Source organism: Theropithecus gelada, chromosome 20, assembly GCF_003255815.1.
Source record: "Theropithecus gelada isolate Dixy chromosome 20, Tgel_1.0, whole genome shotgun sequence".
NCBI lineage: Eukaryota > Metazoa > Chordata > Mammalia > Primates > Cercopithecidae > Theropithecus > Theropithecus gelada.
The window spans coordinates 45,712,432-45,736,670 of NC_037688.1; the positions used below are offsets into that span (position 1 = coordinate 45,712,432).

Here is a 24,239-nt window from a genome sequence, read left to right on the forward strand (position 1 = left end):
TCGTCCTCCAAGTAGCTGGGATCACAGGCACACACCACCATGCCCGGCTAATTTTTGTCTTTTTTTTTTTTTTTTTTTTAGTAGAGACGGGGTGTTGCCATGTTGGCCAGGCTGGTCTCGAAATCCTGACCTCCAGTGATTTGCCAGCCTTGGCCTCCCAAAGCGCCGGGATTACAGGCGTGAGTCACCATGCCTTTTTAAGTTTGGCTTTTTAAGCTATCTGTGCTCGTTGTTTCTGAATGTTAGCAGCTCTTTTATTAGGATCCATGGCAGCGTCAAGCTGCTTCAGCTGTGCTTCCCGTAGACCTGCTCCCGCCCTGCAAGGGAGGAGTGGGAGAGGGTGTCTAGAGGCAGCTGGGAGGTCTTCAGATCCCCCTTTATGAGGGCAGGGGGCACTCCCCTCTGAGCTTGCTGCGGGGAGCCACACGTGGGAGGAGGGGGCCCTCAGGATGTTCTCAGGAAGCCGTAGACCAGAAGCCTTGGCAACAGAAGACCAGGTGGCCAAGGGGCGTGGGGTTACCGCATTCCCGCTGAGGACCTGAAAGTGGGCAGACTGGGCCTGGGCTGTGAGCCCCACCCCAGGGCTTAGAAATGACAGAAGTCCATTCCCTCACAATTCCAGAAGCCCCATGTCAGGAGGTGTGGGTAGGGACTGCTTCTGGAGGCTCTGCTGTAAGGGCGGGGCGGTGGGTGGGGCGGGGTAGGGTGGAGGAGGTGTATGAAGCTGTGGCGAGGGGGCACGCCCTTCCCAAGCAGTGCTTGCTGTTCTGGGCTTGAGGCCACACGGCTCCAATCTCTGCCCCTTCTCTGCTTCTCTGTGTTCAGATCTGCCTCTTCTCATAAGGCCCCTGTCACTGGGGTAGGGCCCACCTGAGCCCAGCGTGGCCTTACCGTAACTCACGTCTGCAGAGTCCGTTTTCAGTTAAGCCCAAGTTCACAGGTACCAGAAGTTCTTGAGAGTTGCTTTTCAAGGGACATGGTTCAGGCCACAGGACCCTCCCCACCCCCATACCATCTTCGGCAGAATGTTGGCCGCTGCCTCGCCTCGGCCCCACGTTCCTGCAGGCGTGTGCTGAGCCCTGGCCCAACAACACAGATGAAGCTTTTTGCAGGAAGATGTGAGTTTGGTGAGGTTCTGGGTGCTTTGGGGCTTCCCGACAGAGACGTGTGCTACTCCTTGCGTCCCGTCAGGGCCCTACCAACCTCACTGTCAGACATGACACACGCCAGGCCCCCTCCTCTGCTCCCTGTGTGAGACCGCACGGTCATGGACACCCCGCTGAATGCGCCTAGGTCAGGTGCACTTGAGACCTGCCATTGGGGTGGAGTCACCTGGAGCCATAGCCTGGTGGGGAAGGCTCACATTCAGCCCCCAGACTTGCACACACACACACCCCAGGAGGGCTGAGGTTGGCACATGGCGGGGTTCTCTGTGTAGCGTGTGGTGAGACTGGCTTGGCCCAGCCGTCCGTCTCTGGGCCTTCCTCTGCAGATGGTGGGTGCTCTGACTTACCCAAGTGAGGGATGGTCTGCTGCGGCCGAAGGTGCTGACGTGTGAGCGGCTCGTGTGAGAAGTGTACAGAGGTGCTGTTAGCCACCAGTGCATAGCGACCACCTGTCGGCACAAGTGGCGAGGCCGTGTGTTTCTAAGCATAACACAGTTTGAAGTGTGTGCAGAGACCACCATGCATTGCCCTCCGGGCAGAGCCCACCTGACGAGGCGTCTCTCTGGGTCTCCCCAGCCTAGCCTGGTCTGGCCTGCTTGTCATTCCTCCACTCGGATGGGCAGTGTGGGGCTGAGATTGGGAAGGCTGGCCCACCCTCTGTGTAAAAGCCGCGTTTTTCCATCACAATTAGGAGGGAGAGCAGCTGACATTGGACACGCGAGCGGTCCTGTGCGGAGGCTTCCGACTGAAGTGAGCTTAGCGGGAACGCTGGGTCACGTGTTTTTAGAAGTTCGTTCTTTTGCCCTATCACAGTGGCTTCAAACGTATTTTTTGTGCTGTACAGTAAGTTTTCCAAGTTAAAGAAATGACCAGAGCCATGAGAACGGTGCCATCGGGAGGGTGCGTGGAGGCACACGGAGGTGGCCTCTCTCTGTGGGGAGGGAGAGGCTCTTCTCACCGTCAGCTCTGGGCTGGCCTCTCAGCCCTCGAGATGTGGAATTGGATGGCAGCCCGGCCGGGCTCCCTGACCTGCCCCTCTCCCTTTCCTGGGGATGCCTGAGCAACACCATGGCGATGGGAGGCTTGTGCACGCGTCATGCAGATACATCCTTACTTTCTTCCCACTCTTCCTCATCCCCTGCCCACCCACCCTCCCTCTCACCATCCAGAAGCCAGAGACCTGTGGTCCATGGGGAGTGCCACAGGCCTCGGGGTTGACTTTGGTTGTGTTCTTAGTGTCCCCCACCCTGCCCCAGTCAGTCAGAAGACCCCAAGACACACGCATGTTTAAGGTCACTCCCAGGAGCACTGCCCTGCCGGAAGGTTGGGGTGGGCGGCAAGCACCCGCAGGCTTCCACTTCCCTTCCTTTGAGTTTTTAGCCTTTGTTTTGCCTTCTACCAAGGCTATGCTTGAGGTTCATGCTGAACCGCTGGAGCCAGCTGCGGAGCACCGTGGAGACTGCCGTGCGTGGGGGCTGCTGTGCCGCGTGGGGACTGCCGTGTATGGGGACTGCTGTGTGTGCCGCTTGCCAGGAGGCACCTTTGTGTGACTGTGGGGTCCCCTGGGGCATCTTGCCATCGCTCCGGGCTGTAAATCTGGCTTATAGCTGTTAGCCTGTTAGCTTTGAAACTTAGCCTTTTTGGCCCGAAGGATGATTTTCTAAAACGCTGGATCAGCTGACTTAAACCCTGAGGTCTGCAAGAAGCCTCTGTGTGCTGTTTCTTGTTCTGGAGGAGGAACGGGTGTCTGCGTTTGCCTGCGCTGGCCTGCCGTATGTGCTGTTTCTGACCATCCACTAATGGGGGATTTGGTTTGTGAAAAGCCTTAGAAGTGGAATTTAAGGACACGTATTAGTATTCCCATCAGTGGGTTTAAAGGCTTAAGAATGATGATGTGGCCTGTTGGCATTTGCTGTAGGGACATAGGAGAAAGATTTTAGGCCAGTTGGGGGCATCACTGGGATGAGCCTCTTTCTCTGAGCACCTTGGTTGTTTTTGTCTTTTCTTTTTCTTTTTCTTTTTTTTTTTTTGAGACAGAATTTTTGCTCTTGTTGCCCAGGCTGGAGTGCAATGGCGCGATCTCAGCTCACTGCCACCTCTGCCTCCCGGGTTCAAGCAATTCTCCTGCCTCAGCCTCCCTAGTAGCTGGGATTACAGACACGTGCCTCCACGCCTGGCTGATTTTGTATATTTAGTAGAGATGGGGTTTCTCCATGTTGGTCAGGCTGGTCTCGAACTCCCAACCTCAGGGGATCCACCCACCTCGGCCTCCCAAAGTGCTGGGATTACAGGCATGAGCCACCGCGCCCAGCCTGAGCACCTCATTTTTCTAGTATGAGGAAGCTACTTTTGAAATGAACATCTAGGTTTCCCTCATACCTTAACAAGTTGGATTCAAAGCTGAATGACAAACACAAAGGACTTCCTGGCTTTTCCAGCACCCCTGTGGATTAGCGGTTTCATCCTCGTTTCTGTCCACACACTTCAGCAGTGTTCAGAGTGGATCCTTTAAGCGCATGGGGGGTGGGGTTCTTTGGTTTGTTTTGCGTTGCACCTGAGTGGATTCTTGGTTAGATTCAGGATTTTGTATCTGAATAGTACTGAGAAGTCCTTGGGCTTCTTGCATTGACCTCAGAGTTACACCAGTTTAGCATGATCTCAGTTACGTATTACACAGAATTTCTGCATTGCCAGTAGATAGAGGAAACCAGATGTGTGTGCTCAAAATGCAGTGCTTTTAGGCCGGGATTCCCTCAGTCGGCTGCTTCCATTCCTACCTTCTGCCACTTTCTTTTATCTGAAAACAGCTGGCTCGGTTTCGGAAATGTTCAGGGGAAAACCCTCTGAATGGAGCTGGGAAAGTAGCACGTGTCTCCAGCCCTGTCCCCAAGCCTCCCTCGAGATGATGAGGTGCTGCCCTTTGGGAAGTCCGCTTGAAGTTCAGCCGCAGGCCGGCGTCACTGGAGCCTGGGAGCCAGGACACTGTCCGTTCCCGTGAGCGGTTTCTGCATTCCAGAGCCGGTTCGGAAATGCCTCAGACCGGGGCCGGGCTCCAGACATAAAGCCGGCAGGGAGAGGGAAGAAGGCATTGAACGCTCATTGTTGGGCACCAAGTGGGAATTCAGCCCAGCTTGCTCTACCCCTGAAGGCCTGCATCAGACTTGGGGTTCCCTTCGTCGCAGGGCTCCGTCCTCCCAGCAGCAGGATCGACTGCGCGGATCCAGGGCACTTATCTTGGGGTGTGCAGCATTCTGCGGGGACCCTGGCACGACCTCATTTTTGCTGCTTCGCATTTAAGATCTGACCCCTGAGTTTTACTCTTTACCAATTTAAAATCAAGTCCAAATCAACAGATTGTATCTCAGCCTCCCATGTGTTTTAAGAGGCTGCGCAGTGCATGGAGGTGCCCTCAGCCTGCAGCAGCGCAGCCACACGGAGGGCGCACCGCCGCCTTCTGCATGACTGTTCTCAGGGTGCGCCGTGCCTTCATTTCTGCGCGTTTCACGGCACTGCCCTTCAGTATCTGCCCCTGACCCCGGTTCCCTTGTCTCCAGGCCCAGCGCCTCGGCTCTCACCTCTTGGCCCTCCCCTCCCCCGACATGGACGCTTTCTGCCCTGGCCTGGGCGCTGGTCCCGGAAGGAGGAGTTGTGTTGTGGTCCTCCCTGCCCTCCCACATGGCCCGCTTGGCGTCCTTGCTTAGTTAATAGGAATTCAGTGTTTCATTATGAAATCCACATATGGCAAAAATATGAAACAATCCACCAGGTCCATAGAGAAAGTGAGTCCCCTCCCAGCCAGGACCCTCAGCCCCTCGGTGGGGTGACCGCTGGTCACTTCTCATCTCGCCTTCTGTGCACAAGCTCCTGTGTTGGTTTTGTAATCACTTTACGTTTTAAAAGATCCCTTGATAGATGAGTTTAAGATCAGATCACAGCTGTTCTTAATGAGACTTGGGAAACCGTGTTGCTGGTTTCCGAGACGGTTCTGCCGTCCTCTGGCTGTGGAAGGCACGTCATGGCATCCTGACAGTGATGATGTTCCTGCCAGCATTGCCAGTGACATGACTTTTCAGACGATCTATGCAGCTCATTACACTGGAAGAATTACAGTGTCGGAAACCTCAGAATCTAACTTTGCAGCTTTACAATAACAATGAAGGTAGGCATACCCAAGTGGTAAATGGAAATAAAAGTAGAAAATGTTCTCAACTGGGAATGCATTTGAAAAGTCATGACTTTCAAATGTTTCTATGTTGATTTTGTCTTGATAAGTTTTTCAGAAATGAGCGAAACACTTAATGTACATGTAAGATTTGAAGAAAGAGGTACTGAGGCTTTTGTGAGGAACAAAGGCATAGACCTTGTTGCTGCCCTGGAACTCGTGTTCTTGTGGGGGCCAACCACAAGCAGGCACTGGCACTGGGGGACCAGGGTCGGGGGTCTCTCTTCAGAGGCAACAGAGCGCGAGGCTGGGGCAGGAGGTATCGGGGGCTTGAGAGGTGCAGGGGAGCAGGGGGAGAGTGGAGGGGGTAGACAGCGAGGTGGTGGATGGTGAGGCAGGTGTGTGTCCACAGCGGGGCCTGCCTCCATGGCAGCGCTCCCACCGCCCTGTGCGTCCATTGCACCCTTCTTGCTCTGTGGTTACCTGTGGTCAGGGACAGTGGCTTCATCTCCCTTAGCACCCTTGGAAGCAGTGGTGGCATCATGGAACTGGGAGAGTGGCTTTTGTTTGGAGGACAGATGTGCCCATTCACTTAGGGTTCAGGAAGTGAGTGGGCCTTGAATGAGCAAAACAGCTCACCTGCCTCCCGTGGACAGATGCTCGTAGGAAGCAGCCAGGTGTCCAGGCCAGAACTGGGTTGGCCATGCGTCCCCTTGACTTTCCTCCTCTCGGGTTTGCCGAGGAGAGGGCATCGCCAGGCTGGGTGCCTGTGTGGTACCACGTGGCACTCACTGAGGAGGCCTGGGGACCCCTCCTGGACATGCCTTCCTCCCTTAAAAAACAATGATGCTTTTTCCAGACACAGAGACTCCTGTGGAGGCCCCCATGGCTGGCAGTGCTAGATGGGAGCCTGGTACCTGCATGCGGGTGGGGATGCTGCCTCTCTTGCCCCCAGGGCACTCCTCCGGCTGGGACAGGAGACAGCCAGGACCCCACCTTCAGCTTCTGAGGGCCATGGCCCTCAGGCTGTTAGGAGGCCCTGGGAAGCAGCTAGAGCCCAGTGGCCACCAGGGGAACACGAGTCAGAGGACGGTTCATTTTTTTTCTCCTCCAATTTTTGTTTTGGCTTTTAAAAACTCCTACAGTGCAAACTCTTTCTAATGGAAAAGAGTGGTTGCTCTCCTTGAAGCTGCCAGCCCGCCCTGAAGGCACAGACTGCTAGGCCTTTTGTTTCTGTTGTTTTTGCTGTTTGGGAATTTGATGTTTTAATAAAGAGCCCTTTGGGGACCTGGCTGGAGGCTCCTGTGGCTGCCCTAACAAACGACCGCAGACCCCATGGCTTTACCGGAGGGCAGAAGCCCATCCTGGGTCTCAGTGGGCTGAAAGCAAGGCAGGGTTGGTCCTTCTGGAGGCTCCAGGGGAAAATTCGTTTTCTTGCCTTTTCCAGCTTCTAGAGGCCACCCGCATCCCCTGCCTCCTGGCCCCATCCGTCTTCAAAGCCAGCAGTGGCCAGGTGAGTCCTTTGTACATCCCATCTCCCCCACCCTCTGCGGCTGGGAGGAGCCTCTGCTTTTAAAGACCCCCGTGATGACACTGGGCCCACCTGGCCATCCAGGGTCATCTCACCATGTGAGGGTGATCAGTTGAGCCACATCTGTGAGGTCCCTTTGCCCATGTAAAGTCATACCACAGGGCCCAGGGATTGGGACCTGGGTGTCTTTGTGGGGTGGGTAGCTCTACCTAGCACAGCCAGCTGGGGTGAGATGCGCTTGCAGGTGCTTTCTGAAGACATGACAGGAACTGGGGGGAAGGATTTCTCGCCATCTTTTGTTCAGAAAATTGATAGCACCGTGGCGATGGTTCCCTCAGGCTGAACTGGTCAACCTAGGAGGGAGGAGAACAGGGACCGGCTTTGCTTTTGTTTTTATTCAGGAGAACTGGGCTGGTGGGCAGGACCAGCTTGCATGCTTGCTCAGCTAGAGCACAGACAAAGCGAGGTATGGAAGGGCACCCCAATCCCGGGAAGCCCGCAGGATCCCAGCCCCACGGTGTCGCCAGCGGAGCAGCTCCGCTCTGGGAGGACCCCCCGCCATGCTTGCCTTCTACCTCCTTCCTGTCCCTCCTGGGTCCACTGCCCAGCTTAGGGTTCTTGGTGGGGACGGGAGCGGGAGAGGGTGTACACCTGCGCCTGCGACTTCTGCACACCTGGGACAGCGTCCGAGCAGCCTCCGCCGTCCCGCTACTGCAGCAGGTGCAGGGCGAGCAGTGACCATGCGAGGTGGCCTTGGGGCAGACGGGGCTTCTTCCAGACACATTCCTTAGAGCACCGAGGACTCAAAAGAGCCTTTCCTCACGAAAGGGCCCCCTGCCGGGGGTCCCTCAGAGTACACAGCTTTTAGACTCTGAGATGAGGTTCACGAATGTGGAACTGAACCGCCCAATAAATGTATTAACGAGAAGTAAATGTCCAGGGAACATTCCTCACCCCCAAGGCTGACATTACCAACGGGCAGTAATTTTCCTTTGAGTGAAACTTGGGAGTTTGGTGTCATTTCTCTCTGTGGCACTGGTGCTGCCTTGTGGATTGCTGGGCGCTGCGGGCCTGGCTGCCTGGTGAAGGGCCTCGGCCATGCCCACAGCCAGGAGGCACTCAAAGGAACCCAGCTTGGACTCGGTCTCTGACACTGGCCTCTGTTCCCAAAAACAAGTGCCTCCTGCTCCTTTTTCCTAAAATTCTGTTTATTTTCAGCTGAGCTGCGTTCACGTAAACTAAAACCACATTGCCAGGAAAAATGTAGTTTTGAGGCAGAAATGAGAAGATCCTACTCCATAAATCAAGGATGAAACTAGAAATTTCTGTTGATAGATTCTTGAAAAACTCAAAACATTGAATCATTTTGTTCAGTTTTCTTCCCCCACCGAAAGGTGCCAAACCTTGCCTACGTTGCCTGTGTGTGTCTTTGCCATTAGCCTTCAAAACGCGGCTCCCAGTGGTGCTGGTGCTTCCTCTTACTCCCTTGGGAGACTTGAGGGTCTTCCAGGGCGGAGGGGAGGCAGCAGTGCTGTCAGTGGCTGTGCGAGGCTGGGTGACTCTGCCCGGCAGAGGTCAGAGCCGTCGGCTGGGGCACGTTGCCATAGCGACCTAGACATTTTTGGATGGAGGTACCAGGCAAATTTTTTGCTGAGTTTTGTACTCGCCTGGAAACCCAGTTATAGGAATGCACACTCACTTTTTTATTAATTGGTGTTGGACACACAGCACGTGGCAGGGTCCTAGGGCCTAGGTGTGTGGGGGAAGCTGAGACCGCTGACCTTTAACCCTTTGCAGCTCTGTGCCGCCTGCCACTCAGTGTGTTCTTTGCTTTGATGCCAGTGGAGTGGCCAACTGGCCTGTGTGGCTGGTCTCATGGGGCCGAGGGGGCCAGAGTCGCTGGGCTGGGTGTGGGGCGTCACAGCTGTTTGGCCTCTCAGCCCCCGGCCAATGTCACCCAGGTGTCTTGCCCAGTGCTGGGTGGTTCCCACCTACACCGCATCTGCGCCGGGGCCTCCCTCAGGGAGGAGACTCGAGCTGGACCCAGGCTGTGACCCTGTGCCCTGCTGCGTGCCGCCCCCGCCCCCCCCCAGCCAAAGGCGGGACCCAGGGTCTGTGTCCTGAGGGGCTCTAGGCCAGCCCCACCTCACCTGTTGCACTGCCACTGCTCAAACCCGATTTGAGATAACTTTGTGGGTATTTTATGCCAGAGTTTCAGAGTCTTGTATTTCCTTGGCACTATTTCCAAATCTAAGGGGTCAGCTGCTGCTGCTCCCATTCAGAGCTGCTCCCCAGTGCCCGCCCCTCCCTGCGCCTCACAGCGCTCACCCTGCCGTGCTCCAGCCATCCCTGCCCTGGACGGCCAGCTGCCCCAGTCCTGGTGCTCCGCCCTGTCACTGACCTCGCCCTGCTCCATCCCAGGGTAAACCCCAGGTCTCCACCCAACCTGTCAAACTCCCCACTCCGTCCTTCCTGCCTGGTTACACCCTGAGATGAGGGGACCCTGGCAGTGTTCCCGGCTGAACCTTGCTTTCCCACAGTTACATGTCGCTCGAGGCCTCCCTGTAGCATCCAATGTGTCAGTACCCCCTCCATCCCCAACAGATGTGCCTTCCCCCCATTGTCTGCCTGCTTGTCGTCAGTCCGTGACACGCCACGTATGTGATGAGGAGGTGCTTGGAGTGACACCGTTCTGTGTGTGGCCACGCACTTCGTTTCCGTTTTCACATGTGGTTTAGAGCTGGGTGTCCGACAGAGGTGCCCGAAGTGGAAAGCGTCGTGCACTCGGCCCACCTGTGGCCCCTGCAGAGCTCCGGCTGTGGCACAGGCTCCCAAGAGCCGGGGATGGAGGAGGCGCGGGTTTGCCGTGTGCTCCTTTGCTGCTTGCCCAAGGCTTGGCTTTCCTGGTGGTCACCTGGTTGGTGTGAACCTTCAGCTTGCGCCAGGGTCCCCCTGCTGTCGTGGAGGGCAGGCAGGTGGGTGGATGGTTGGGAGTTACCAGTCAAGTCCCTGCGCCGGGCAGACCGTTTCCTGCAGGTCAGGAGTTTTCAAGGCCTCAGCCTGGTAGGAATAGTTGAGAAACACTGGTTCAGGCAGCTTGCTTTATTCACAGCCCTGAGACACCTCTGGGACAGCCCCTGAGGATATTTTTTCCGGAACTTTCTCGGGGCCTGTGCTGTGATGAGTGGGAAATGCAGTTTGGCAGGTCCTCACAGAAGAGCCCACCAGTGCGGATGCTGGCTGCCTCCTTCAGTGGGCACCAGCCCAGGTCTGGGGCAGGAACGTGGGTGGCTGCGGATCCATGCAGGACAGAGCGACTGCCTCAGTGCATGGTGGAACTGAGTACAGAGCTCCTCCCCTGCCCCCTTTCCAAGCGCAGCCTTGCCCGGCCTATTCCCAGGCATCACTGAAAAGTTACTGGCGGTTTTGCACATCGGCAGGAACGTCTGCTCTCCCTTCCTTCCTCGGGAAGAAGTTCCTCTCTCCAGGGGCTCCACCTCCCTGGGCGCCCTCATCCCCAGCCTCATGGTCTGAGTCAGAGTCTCTGCGGCTGATGGGGACTTGCTCCCTCTCCTGCCCCTATCCCTGCACCCAGCCCAGCTGCGGCCCCAGGCCCAGATGCACGGCGCTCCAGTGGGCTTGCCCCATCCTGTGAAACAGAGTCCAGAAACCTCAGTGTGCTCGTCGTCAGGCTGGGTTCCGAATGGCGTGCTGTCGCTGTGGGACCTCGGGAACCCAGGTGCTTCTGTATGGCCTCTGCCCCCACCTGCTGTGTGATGGAAGTCCAGCCCCTAAACTGCCCCTACCCCTGCCCAGGTCTCACTTTCTCCTCTGTAAATGGCACCTGGACTCAAGGGCCAGTAGCCCCTTTGTCAGCGTTCTGATGTCAATGCATGTACTTCACAATGCTCTGCTCTTTCTGTCCGTCACCAAAAGACTAACGTTTGTTCCTTGGAAGACTACAGTTCACCCTTGAACAATGTGGGTTTGAACTATGAGGATCCACTTATACGTGGATTTTTTTTCACTAAAAATTATACTGAGCATGCCTGCCTCCTCTTCCACCTCCTCTCTCTCTCCTGCCTCTGCTGCCCTGAGACAGCAAGGCCAGCCCCTCCTGTTCCTCCTCTTCCCCCCAGCCCCAGTCAGCATGCGGACAGTGAGGATGAAGGCCTGGGTGACAATTCACTTCTGCTTAATAAAGATCCGCTTCTGCTTAATGAATAGCAGCCGTATTTCCTCCTGCCTGTGCCTTTCTGAATACCACATTTTCCCTCACTTACTCTATTAGAGGAACACAGTAGATGGTACGCACCACAGCACATGAAATACCTACTCACTGACTGCTCTCGGTAGGGCCACTGGTCAACGGGCTATTAGTAGTTAAGTTCTGGGGAGTCAGAGGCTGTACGTGACTTCAGCTACACGTGACTTCAGCTGCACAAGGGGTCAGTGCCTCTAACCCCTGTGGTGCTGAAGGGCCAGCTGCACAATGAATGAATCCCCGGGACCGCGCCGGGCCCACGTCCGACACCTGGACTCAGAGGCCTCTGCAGTAGGGGCCGTCGGGTAAAGAAACCCCACAGTCCAGCAGGACGTTCTGACTCTGGCCATATTCCTTCTAGTATAGCATCTGTTTCTGACTCTAGCCATATTCCTTCTAGTATAGCATCTGTTTGAGACGACAAAATCCCGAGGCAGAAGGTTGACGCTCCTTGGGTTCATTCTCATGGCTCGGCTGGTACCCCGAGGCTGATCCCCCAAGGCTGGTGTGCTCGCAGGTGGTGGCTGGCAGGGTTGCCAGGCTTGTCTGTAAAGGGACAGAGGGGATGGGTTTTCAGCTTTGGGGGGCACACCTGGTCTCATCACAGCTGTTCAGCATGGCCCTTGGGTCATGACAGGCCAGCATGTGGCAGGCCTGCAGGCCTGTAGATGCCCACTGAAGATGGAGGTTCCTAGAATTGTCGTGTAGCACAAAATTTTTTTTGCATTTTTTTCTGTCATTAAAAATCATTTAAAAGCCATTCTCAGCTCACAGCTGTACAAAAGCAGCCAGCAGGTTTGATCTGGGCGCCATACTTTGCTAACCTCAGTGTAGAGTAAACTATACTTTGTGTCTTTAAAAGGCTTCTCTTCTAGCATTGCAGGTAAACTTTGCTTAGAAACATAACTATTTTTAAAAGCACATGTAGGTGAAGTCTAGTCTTTAAAGCACTTGTAGGTGAAATCCCTGGTCTGGGGCTGTCTCTGCAGTGTGTTTGCAGGGGCCATGCTTGCTCTGTGCAGTGCTGCTGTCATCCAGGGCAGGTCCCACGGGAGGCCCGCTGTGGCCAGGCTCCATGGGGTGGGGCGCCCTGGGACAGGGGCTGCTGCTCTTCCCAGGGCCACCAGTGAGACTCTCAGTGTGTAGAGTGCGGTTCTGTGTGGAAGTTGTGGGGTGCATCTCCTGACCCTCCCATAGTGGGACGCAGCCTCAAGTGAAGACCCCACAGCCCATGTCGAGTGCCTCAGAGCTGGGGCCGCCCACCTGCCTGCCTGGGCCCTCTTGACCCCGGAGCTGCCTGCCTGGCTGTTGGAGCGCCTGGTGGATTGAGTGGGAAGTGGGTGTAGGTGCTCACAGGCGATGGGGTCACCAGAACCCACCCAGGGGCCCCTCACCTGTCCCCCATTCTCATCCCACACTCTGGGAGGCGGTAGAAGGTCGGGAGGGCCAGCGGGACTCTGCCACCAGGACTCACTTCCGCCCCTCTTGGAACTGGGCCTCGCTTTCCTGCGAGCTTCTCCTGAGTTCTCAGTGCCCACCTTTGCTCTCCCTGAGGCCTTGAGGTGACTCTGCCTTGGGAATGGGGAGGGTTTGGGTCTCAGCCTCCCTCATGGTGCTGGCTTGGGTCTGAGCCCTGACTGGCGCTCTGGGAGCCTGTGTTCTTCATGGTTGCCGTTGGGATTTTTTTCCAGGAGGTCCTGTGGCATTGGCTTTTGCTTTCTCTGTGGAAGCTCTGCCTTGCTTTTTTTTCCCCCTTTTGTCCGCTCTGTAGGTGCTTGAGGGGGAGTTACAGATCCAGCAGAGGCTCAGTGACACTCTCCCTGGACCTGACGTGACCCAAGAGTGATGGGGAGACAGGATGTGCCACCGAGTCCTCGGTGTGGCCCTGAGGCCGTGTCCCTGCCGCTCAGGGTGTGCAGTCTGCGGAGCCGCGTGGGTTGTGGGCCATGCCACTGACGGGACTGTGTCTCTCCAGGTGCTGCAGGGCGCACAGCTGATCGCCGTGGCCTCCTCGGACCCCGCGGCGGCGGGCGTGGATGGATCGCCGCTCCAGGGCAGCGACATCCAGGTTCAGTACGTGCAGCTGGCGCCAGTGAGCGACCACACGGCCGGGGCACAGGTGAGTCTGGGGCCCCGCGCCGGGACACTGAAGTGATGGCACGGCCGCCTGCCGCTGCCACCGGGCACACGTGGCCCCGGGGCTTTCTCGTGACTCCTCCCGTGCGGAGGGCATGTGATCGGACACGGATGCCCATCTGAGGGTTCCACGTCTCCCACGCACCATGAATGTGAAGGTGAGAAGGTAGATCCTGCCCCAGTTCTAAATTTCAACTGATTCTGGAGACTGTCCTGTGGAAATCTTTGTCAGTTCAGGGGCAGAAGTGAAGCTCTGCCCTGTGCTCCCTCCATGGAGCCCTTTCCTGTGGGCTGGGGAGCATGGGGGCCCTGTCAGCTCGAGAGCTCCCTGCCCCTTGTCAAAGGCCTCAGCTTGGGGCAGAGCCGGCACCTTGGGCCATCATGACCCTGGCGTCCGCCGAAACAAAGTGCAGGTCTGCTGTGCTCTGTGGATGGCCTGGTAGGCTCATGGCCAGCATCTCCAGACCTCGCAGGCGGAAGCGCCTGAGGGTGCGGCTGTGCTGACATCCCCAGGGTGGCCGAGGCCCAGACAAGAGCCCGTGATGCCATGGGCTGTTTGCTGTGAACACAGGAGGCGGAAGGTGGCCCTGTGTCCCGGAGCAGGCTTGGTCCCGCAGCTTCCGTGCCGCCTGGTTTGGGAACTTGCCCAACTGGGACCTTTTCCTTGTTCTACCTCCAGCTGGGTGGTTGACTGCTGCCCAGCCCTTTGGGAACATTCTGGCTGCTGTCTCTGGGTCTGTTCCTCTCCTTCCTGTGGACCCAGCACTGGTGATCCACCTGTGTCTTGATGCCATCCATCTTCAATGCTTAGAATTAAAATCCTAGATGTCTGAGCAGCCTTTCCCTGCTCCCCGGGCGCTGCTGAGGGTGGGTGTGCCCGTCAGCCCTCGGGAGGAGCGGAGTCCTCCTCAGGAGGCGCTTGCTGAAGAATTGGGCTCAGTAGAGCCCACGCTCACCAGGGTGTGCAGGTCGCCCGGCTGGGCAGTTCTGCAGCCCCTCAGCCGCAGCAGCCACGTGACGGTGTCAGTGCTCACCTGACACTCACGTCTTCTTCACAGCACGGCAGCTGCGGGCCCAGAGTTTAAGGGCCCATGTCCTGTAGAAGGCCTGGCTCCTCCTCCAGCCTGAGCCTTCCTGCTGTGCCGATGGGCGCGGTGGTCCCCGCACAGGCACGCCCTGTACTCTGTGCCCATGGGTGTGGTGGCCCCCGCACGGGCATGCCTGCATGGTGTTTGGTTCTACACTGTCGCTGACCCCACTGGAGATGGGCTGGTAGCACATGAGGGTCATGGGCACAGAATGGGCAGGCGGGAGGTGGGGGGTGGGTGGGATGGTGAAGGCAAACTCTTTGAGCAGCGCTTATTTTATGTGGTGTGAACCTTGACCTGCCCGTGAATAACAGTGAGGCGTGGTCAGCCCATGCTAGGACGCATGGCGGCCCCTTGTGCTGTTCCAGACAGGAGCGCTGCAGGAGGGCAGTTAGGTCCGCGCCTGGGAATCTAGATGTGGGGGCCATGCCTGAAAGCTTCTGCTGCATTATAAGTTTGTGGTCATTTCCAGATTTCACAATTGAAGAAACCTGTGTCCCATGGTTGGTGTTTACACCCCTAGCTTCCTGTAAGCTTTCTCTGTCACCATGCCCTCCCTGGCAGGCCCCAGGTGAATGATTTAATTAGGATCCATCGTAACAGCGAAGGAAGACAGTGTGCTTAACGGGCCGCTTTCCCTGCAGAAGACCCCAGTGTGGTTGGACTTGGTGGTGAGCAGGTTTGCCTGTCCGAGGCCAGGCAGCTGCAGGGTGCGGTAGCTTGTCACCAATTGCACAGCTCTCTGCCTTACCATCTCAGCTTGTCCTCAGGCTAGCTCTGCCCCACTGGGAAGTGGACCGAAGGCCTTCATGGTGGCCCTGCAGGCGTGACTGCACCCAACAGAGACGGGTTTCTGGTTGAGCCTCCTTATCCACTGAAGTTCCCACCCCAGCAACGCTCGGGAATGGCCTGGCATCTTCCGTTGGTCAGAGCAGGGTCACACACATGAGCTAATTCTAGGAAAACCTGTGGCTCGGCTGTGAGGGCCTGGCTCTGAGAAGATGGGGTTCCCTTAGGAGGGAAGGCAGGTCGCTGGCCTGTGGGGGTGGCCAATCCTCAAAGTGGAGAGTGGGGCCTGTTCCCTGGAGCAGTGGATTGGAAGGGTAGGGGGGTGCTATTTGCAGGGAAGACACTTGTCTTAATGCAGGGTGGCCTGCGGGTGTCATAGGCTCCCTGAACCATCTGTAGCAGGGGCAGTGCCTCCACCAGTGCCAATGCCTGGAACATGGGTCTGGCCACCATCCTTGGAGGGCAAGTGAGTCCCTCCCAGCCAGCCCAGACCTGTGCCCCACTGTCCTCACCCACCCTGGTCCCTAGCTGCCTTTCCAGCTGTCCGGGGGAAGGAGCGTTGCATCCCAGGCAGTGGCCCCCCTACCCCAGCCTCCTGTGGCCTGCAGCCACCCACCCCAGGCCCTGGTGTGGTTCCTCCATTCCAGCTCAGGCTCGCCCCTTCCCCAGGCCCTGGTGTGGTTCCTCCGTTCCAGCTCAGGCTCGCCCCTTCCCCAGGCCCTGGTGTGGTTCCTCCGTTCCAGCTCAGGCTCGCCCCTTCCCCAGGCCCTGGTGTGGTTCCTCCGTTCCAGCTCAGGCTCGCCCTTCCCATTAGGCCTTCCCAGCTGTGGCTGGGCTCTCAGGAGACAGTCCCTGCACTGAGCCCTCATCCTACCCAGGAAGGCCCCTTCTCCATCCGGAAACAGTATATCGAGTGTCATTTGACATTTGTCTTGAAAAAGCACAACCTAGACCAGGTGTGGTGTTTCATGCCTGTTATCCCAGTGCTTTGGGAGGCTGAGGCAGGGGCGTTGCTTGAGCCCACGACCTCAAGATCAGCCTGGGCAATGTAGCGAGACCCCCATCTCTACAAAACGTAAAAAAATTAGCTGGGGCCAGGCACGGTGGCTCGTGCCTGTAATCCCAGCATTTTGGGAGGCTGAGGCAGGCCAATCACCTGAGGTCAGGAGTTCGAGACCAGCCTGCTCAACCTGGTGAAACCCCATCTCTACTAAAAATACAAAAATTAGCCAGGCATGGTGGCAGGTGCCTGTAATCCCAGCTGCTTGGGAGGCTGAGGCAGGAGAATCGCTTGAACCTGGGAGGCAGAGGTTGCAATGAGCCAAGATTGCACCACTGTACTCCAGCCTGGGTGACAGAGTGAGACTCCATCTCAAAAAAATTTAGCCGGGCGTGGTGGTAGTCCCAGCTACTTGGGAGGCTGAGGTGGGAGGATCACTTGGGCCCATGAGGTCGAGGCAGCTGTGAGCTGTGTTTACACCACTGCACTCCAGCCTGGGCAACAGAGCAAGACCCTATCTCTAAAAAATGGAGCAGGACCTTAACTATAGTAGAAGTCACCAGGTGTCTTCCTCTCGTGGGGTTGGCCGTGGGCTCGTGGCTTCTCCTGGCTCTTCCTTTGTGTGCCCTCCAGCTGAAGCTTCTGGGAGTGTGTGCACGGAAGCCCTAGAGTGGGCTCCTCCACTTGGGGCATGTTCCGTGTGGCTGAGCTGGAGGATGAGTGACTTATTCCAAGATTATATATTTTTCCTTTACTTTTATTTATTTATTTATTTTTGAGACGGAGTCTGGCTCTGTTGCCCAGGCTGGATTGCAGTGGTGCAGTCTCGACTCATTGCAGCCTCTGCCTCTTGGGTTCAAGCGATTCTCCTGCCTCAGCTTCCCTAGCAGCTGGGACTACAGGTGTGCACCACCACACCTGGCTAATTTTTGTATTTATTGTAGAGACGAGGTTTAACTGTATTGGCCAGGCTAGTCTTGAACTCCTGACCTCAAGTGATTCACCCGCCTCAGCCTCCCAAAGTCCTGGGATTATAGGCATGAGCCACTGCACCCAACCGCCTTTAACTCATTTTAAGATAAAGCTGTGATTGTGTACTTAAGTCCTTTTAATATCTGTAACTCATTGACCAGACCTTATATTTAACTTTGAGGGAAGAAACATAGCTGCCCGGAAAATCCTTTGTTGAAACATAGGGACAGTGTTTATAGGAAGGCAAAATGGTCCCTGAAGCTTCAGGGAAATATCTTAGGGAGGGCCAGGATGTTCTCTACTTTCGGGTTACTTCCCAGTGAGGCGGCGGGTTCCGGGTGGAGAGGCAGGAGCAGCTGCTGCGCCGGCCGGGGTGGCCGAGGCCATGTGGGGGTCGGGCCGGGGCCTGGATGGGCCGGAGCTGCCCTGTGGGCACATCCTTCCGCTGGGAGAGAGGCGTTCTGTACCAAGTCGGGTGAGCCTTGGGGCCGTCAGGGCTCCTTCGCGCTCCTGTGTGCTCTTTCTGATTCTGCCTGAATGTTGCTGGCTGTTCATGACACCCCCTGGCCATGCAGTGCTGGGTATTTTTCTAGAAAGTTCCTCCTTTCTCCCTTTTGCAGACGGCCGAGGCCCTGCAGCCCACGCTACAGCCGGAGATGCAGCTCGAGCACGGGGCCATCCAGATCCAGTGAGCGGTGCCCGCGGCACGAGGAGCGCCCGGCACCAGGAGCCCCTCGCTGGCTCCGCCCATGGCCCGGCCCCCATGCGCCCTGCTCTCTCGGCCTCAGCACAGGCAGCGGCTGCACGGGCTCTGCTGAAGTGCGTCTGAAGCTGCTGCCTCCGCGGGGAAGAGCGCCCTATCAACTGAAAGAGCAGCCGCCGCCGCCCCCAGCCGGAGACCTTTCGTTTGAGTCATGCTGTTGGTGTCGGAGGACGGAGGGGAGGCACAGTGCGGAGAGCGTCGCGTATGCGCGGGAAATCAAGAACTATGATATTTTTCTGTTTAAACAGCTTTTTTTAATTTGCTATGGTGTTTATAACAAAAAAGAAAATTTGAAAAAAAAAATCCCAGGGGAGTAGCAGGAGCCCTTTGCTGTGTGCTCTGTCCGCTGTCATGAGACAGGAGCCCTTTGCTGTGTGCTCTGTTCAGTGTCATAAGGCAGGTGTTTGCAAAGCCAGCTCTCGGTTCCGATGGGGTATTGCTGACCTACTTTTCTAGGGGAAATGCTCTCAAACACTGTAATTATGCATTTCTAATTAAATAAAATGTATTTATGACCACAACAGCCTTACGCTCTTCCTCCTACGGTTCGCCAGAGTGCCTGTTCCTGGGGGGCTGGGCTTGCTGGGCTTCAGGCCACGCTGCTACCCTCTCCACTGTGCAGACAGTAGGTGTGGGCGCCCCGGGACAGTCTGAGTTCTGTTTCCGTGTCGTGGCTGTCGAGGGGAAACGTGGTTTAGGACACAGCTACGGAACGTCTTGTTCTCGTAAACCACAGAGCGCTGCCAGCTCCAGAAGGCACAGTCCTGGGGTCCTTAGAGAAAGTTGCAGCCACAGGGGCAGACCCTACTACTTACAAATTTTTTTAAGGCAGAGAAAATACCTGCAAATAGAAGTGCTAGAGGCAGTTTGAATCTCTGGTGACCAGCCAGGCCTGGCTTGCTTCACCCACACCGTTGCAGCAGTTGCGTTGGGGGCTTGGGAAGGGCCTACGTGGAGCCACGTTCGCCGACTTAGAGCAGGGCTTCTCTGTGCGTTCTCTGGGAGGAGTTCCGCGTTGCCATCCAGACGGTGGTGGCTCCAGCCTGCCCCACCCCGTCGGGAGCCTGGACTGGGTCCCCTTGGGGGTGAGGGTCTAGGATGAGCTGCCCTCGAAAGGGGGGCTGCGCTCTTGGGTTCTGTGTCTCCCTCGCTGGGGGGCCGCTTCGGAAGATGGCCGCCACAAGGAGCCGGGGAAGGCCTCCCGGGAGGTCACTGGAGCGCGGCCGCTCTCCAGGAGACAGAAGGGACCAGCTGGGAGGCGGGGTGTAGAATGTCAAATCCACACGCATCTGACTGGAATCCCAGAAGGAGAGAATGGAGAAAACAGAAGGAAGATGCATTTCAAGGATTCAGGAAGTAGAACAGAACCCCAAGTAGGAAAAACGAACATCAGTCTCTGCTTCGACACGCGCAAGTATCACAGGCAAAGATCATTTTGACAGCAGCCAGAGAGAAAGGACAGATGCCTGTGATGGGATGAAAGCAAGGCAGCAGGCGTGGGCACCCACTGGGTGCTGAGTGGAGGGGGAGCCACTGGCGCAGAGGAGAGAGCTCTCGGTCTGGGGCTGGGTCTTCAGTGAACCTGTTGTTCAAGATGCTGGTGACACGCTACCAGCTGACTCAGCAGTTCCACTCATAGGATCCACCCCGGAGCCCTCAAGACAGCTGCTCACACGTGCGCCTATGCTTAGATGTGCCTAGCAGCACGGCTCATACCAGCCACAGGGTAGACGCAACCTGGGTTTCCATCAGCAGATGAAGGGAGAAACAAAGCCCGCTGTCCGAAGAATGGGACGAAGAATGGGACGTCATCCAGCCACGTGAACAGAACACAGAGGTGTGCTGAGCAGAGTCTCCAAAGAATGGACGTCAATCCAGCCACGTGAAGGAATGGAGCACGGATGCGTGCTGCAGCCCGGCCAGCACTCGGAGGAGCTGTGCTGAATGAAGCCATGTGCAGAGGACCACTTACTGTTTGATTCCATTGATATGAAATGTCCAAAAAAGACAATTGCAGAGAGACCGATTTGTGGTTGCCAGGGACTGGGGTGAGGCAGGATTGGAAGTGACTGCGAATGGGCAGGGGGTTTCTTTTTGGGTGATTAGAATGTTGTGGAATTAGTGGTGACGTGTGCACAACTCTACACTGAAAGTCACTGAATCCTTCACTTAAAAGGGTGAATTTGTTGGCATATAAATTTTCTCAAAATTACAAAAATAAAGAATTAGGTGGTATGTAAACAAAAATTTATAAACAAAAATTGAGGCCGGGTGTGGTGGCTCATGCCTATAAGCCCAGCGCTTTGGGAGGCTGAGGTGGGAGGATTGCTTGAGCTCAGGAGTTAGAGACCAGACTGGGCAATATAGTGAGACCCCATCTCTACAAAAAAAATACAAAAACAATGAGCTGGGTGTGGTGGCACGCACCTGTGGTCCCAGCTACTTGAGTTCCTGAAGCGAGAGTATTGCTTGAGCCCAAGAGGTTGAGCTGAAGTGAGCTATGATTATGCCACTGTACTCCAGCCTGGGTGATAGGACAACACCCTGTCAAAAAAAAAAAATCATTTCTGATGGCACCTTCTTTACAGGGAATTGTTAGGAATATTCTTCAAGAGCAGGAATATGAATCCAGGGGAGGTGCCTGGAGTAAGATGGAGCGGTGGACAAAGAGAATAATAAACATACATAAATTGTTTCATTGAAACTTTAAAAACAAAATACTGGAAAACATTACTGTGTAACTTGGGCCATGGACGAAGGGAGGTGAATTGTTTTAAAGCCCCTGTATTGCCCTGCAGAAAAAGGCTGGAAGGACTGTGCAATTTATTTATTTATTTATTTATTTATTTATTTATTTAGAGATGGAGTTTCACTCTTGTCTCCCAGGCTGGAGTGCAGTGGTACGATCTTGGCTCACTGCAACCTCTGCCTCCCGGGTTCAAGTGATTCTCCCACCTCAGCCTCCCGAGTAGCTGGAATTACAGGCACACGCCACCACGCCCAGCTAATTTTTGTATTTTTAGTAGAGATGGGGTTTCACCATGTTGGCCAGGATGGTCTCAATCTCTTGACCTCGTGATCCACCTGCCTTGGCCTCCCAAAGTGCTGGGATTACAGGCGTGAGCCACCACGCACGGCCTTGTGTTTTTTTGTTGTTGTTGTTTGTTTGTTTTGAGACAGAGTTTTGCGCTTGTTGCCCAGGCTGGAGTGCAGTGGTGCGATCTCAGCTCACTGCAGCCTCTGCCTCCTGGGTTCAGGTGATTCTCCCACCTCAGCCTTCTGAGTAGCTGGGATTACAGGCATGTGCCACTATGCCCAGCAAGGATCGTGCAATTTTAAGTCCTGGAATTCACTATGACAAACACTTCAGAAACAAGGCATAGAAAACGTTTGTAGAGATGCAAGGTACTGCAGCAAGGTGATGAACACCTTGATCCAAGCCACGTGTGAGGAATGTCACACCCAACAACCTCAGGGAACACGCTCTCCTCCAAATTGCCACCCACTAGAATGTGAATCCACCTCAACACCACAGGATGGCAGCTTGCAGAATGTGTTTTGTGACCAAATTGAATTGAGGCAAAAATTAATGAGAAGAAAAGTAGAAAATCCCTGAATGTTTGGGAATTAAATAACAAACATTTACGTAACCCCTAGGTCAGATAAGAAAGAAAACTGGACATGTGAAGGTATTTGTAATTGAATAACAAATGCAAGTTGGTCAAAACTCGGGGAATATCGACAGTTGTGTTAGAGAAAAGCTTAAAAACAAGGAAAAATTAATGAAATAAGGCACAAAACGTAAGGTAGATACAACCAACAAAACCAAATAGGATTCTTTGAGAAGACTGGTACACTTGAGAAAGCCCTGGTACACTAGTCAGAGAAAAGAGAGCAGGGACAAATTACAATGTCAGAATCTACAAACCCTTCAGACATAAAAACTTGAGACTGTCTCAAAAGTCAGTTGGAAACGTTAGATGCAATTGACAAATTACTGGGGAAAAAACTGCTATAAGAAGAAACGGAACATCTTACTAGCTCCTGTCTTTCGGAAATCTTACCTATATCTTGCCACAAAGAAAAACTCCAGGCTCAGCATTTCACTGTTACGAAAAAAACAAAAAACGTAAGACTCTCATTTCTCATCTTGTTTTATGAGGCAGCATAACCCTGACACCAAAATCCGACAAGGATGTTTCAAAGAAAAAAAGAAAATCCAGGCCAGTGTCTCTCTTGAACATCCTAAGCAACCCTAAACAAAATATGAGTAACCCTGATCCAGTGACATTGATGATCTATCATGATCAAGTTAGGTCCAGGAATGCAAAGTTGGTATACTATTTTAAAAGTCAGTGTATTCCATCACACTAACAAAAGAGGTAAACTATATGGTTATCTTAATAAATGCAGAAAAGTAATTTGTAAACTTCAACACCCATTCATGATGAACTATGCCTAGTGTACCATTATTGGAACGCCAAGCATGTGGGAGTTCTTTATATCCTACTGCTCGAGCTCATTGCTAAGCAGTAGGCGACCTCAGGCAGAAATGGGTTAAGAGAACCTTTAGCAAACCAGGAATAGAAAGGACCTTCCTTAATCTGATCAAAGGTATCTATAAGAAATCTACAACAAGCTGCCCATTCAAGGGTGGAAAGCGGAGAGCTGCCCCCACCACCCCCTGCCACTCCCTGAGATGTAACAGACAAAGATGGCTGCCTCTCACCACAACGCGCTAGCACACCAAGGCAAGAAAAGAGGCTTAAAAGGGCCGGGTGCGGTGGCTCATGCCTGTAATCCCAGCACTTCAGGAGGCTGAGGCAGGTGGATCACCTGAGGTTGGGAGTTCAAGACCAGCCTGAGCAACATGGAGAAATCCCGTCTCTACTAAAAACACAAAATTAGCCGGGCGTGGTAGCACATGCCTGTAATCCCAGCTACTCGGGAGGCTGAGGCAGGAGAATCACTTGAACCCAGGAGGCAGAGGTTGTGGTGAGCCAAGATTGTGCCATTGTACTCCAGCCTGGGCAACAAGAGTGAAACTCTGTCTCAAAAAAAAAAAAAAAAAGGCTTAAAAGGCTTTAAATGAGAAACGAAGCTGTCAGTATTTACAGGTAATATGGTTATATGTGAAGAAAATCCAAAGGAACTCACAAGCAAACCGTGAATAAGTGAATTTACAAGATTCCTGCCCACAAGGCCAACATACAAAAAACTAATTATATTTCTAAATTCCAGAAACAAACAGTAATAATCACTTACAAATGTTATTATAGACACTAAGAAATTTTTTTTTTTTTTTTTTTTTTTTTTTTTTTTTGAGACGGAGTCTTGCTCTGTCGCCCAGGCTGGAGTGCAGTGGCCGGATCTCAGCTCACTGCAAGCTCCGCCTCCCAGGTTCACGCCATTCTCCTGCCTCAGCCTCCCGAGTAGCTGGGACTACAGGCGCCCGCCACCGCGCCCGGCTAGTTTTTTGTATTTTTTAGTAGAGACGGGGTTTCACCATGTTAGCCAGGATGGTCTAGATCTCCTGACCTCATGATCCACCCGTCTCGGCCTCCCAAAGTGCTGGGATTACAGGCTTGAGCCACCGCGCCTGGCCGACACTAAGAAATTTAAACTATGTAGAAACAAATCTAACAAAAGATGTCTGGGACAGAAAGCTATAAAATATTAGGAAAGTGAAGAAAACCTAAAAAACAAACAAACAAACTGGAGGTGGCATGTAGCCTGTTGGTGAATGCAAGCCTCAATATCATAAAGATGATCATTTTTCTCTAAATGGTACATTCACTGCAATTTCAGTGAAAATCCAAGCAGAGATTTTTGTGGAAATTGCATGTTTATAATAGAATGATTTATATTCCTTTGGGTATATACCCAGTAATGGGATTGGTGGATCAAATGGTATTTCTGGTTCTAGATCTTTGAGGAACTGACACGTGTCTTCCACAATGGCTGAACTAATTTACGTGCACGCGTATGTCTATTGCAGCACTATTCACAATAGCAAAGGCATGGAACCAACCGAAATGCCCATCAGTGAGAGACTGGATAAAGAAAATGTGGCCGAGGCAGGCGGATCACTTGAGGTCAGGAGTTTGAGACCATCCTGGCCAATATGGCAAAATACCGTCTCTACTAAAAATACAAAAATTAGCAAAGCATGTGGTGCGTGCCTGTAATCCCAGCTACTTGGGAGGCTGAGGCAGGAGAATCACTTGAATCTGGGAGGTGGAGGTTGCAGTCAGCCGAGATCATGCCACTGCACTCCAGCCTGGGTGACAGAGTGAGACTGTGTCTCCAAAAAAAAAAAAAAAAGGGAATTCTAGAAAATAAAGGGAATTCCCTTGACTCGATCAAGA

General features: G+C 54.2%; 1 protein-coding gene across 4 annotated transcripts in view; it reads left to right on the forward strand.

Annotated features, from left to right (window-relative positions):
* Positions 1-18,392, forward strand: part of BANP (BTG3 associated nuclear protein) — a 128,908-nt gene extending 110,516 nt beyond the window's left edge. For 2 of the 4 annotated variants that reach the window (XM_025371079.1, XM_025371080.1), the window contains exons 12-14: positions 6,776-6,841; positions 13,099-13,242; positions 17,729-18,392. In XM_025371079.1, the coding sequence (XP_025226864.1) occupies positions 6,776-6,841; positions 13,099-13,242; positions 17,729-17,800 (282 nt within the window). In that variant the 3' untranslated portion in view covers positions 17,801-18,392. The remainder of the gene's footprint in view (positions 1-6,775; positions 6,842-13,098; positions 13,243-17,728) is intronic. The other 2 variants (XM_025371081.1, XM_025371082.1) reach the window with 1 other exon arrangement.
* Positions 18,393-24,239: the final 5,847 nt, after the last annotated feature.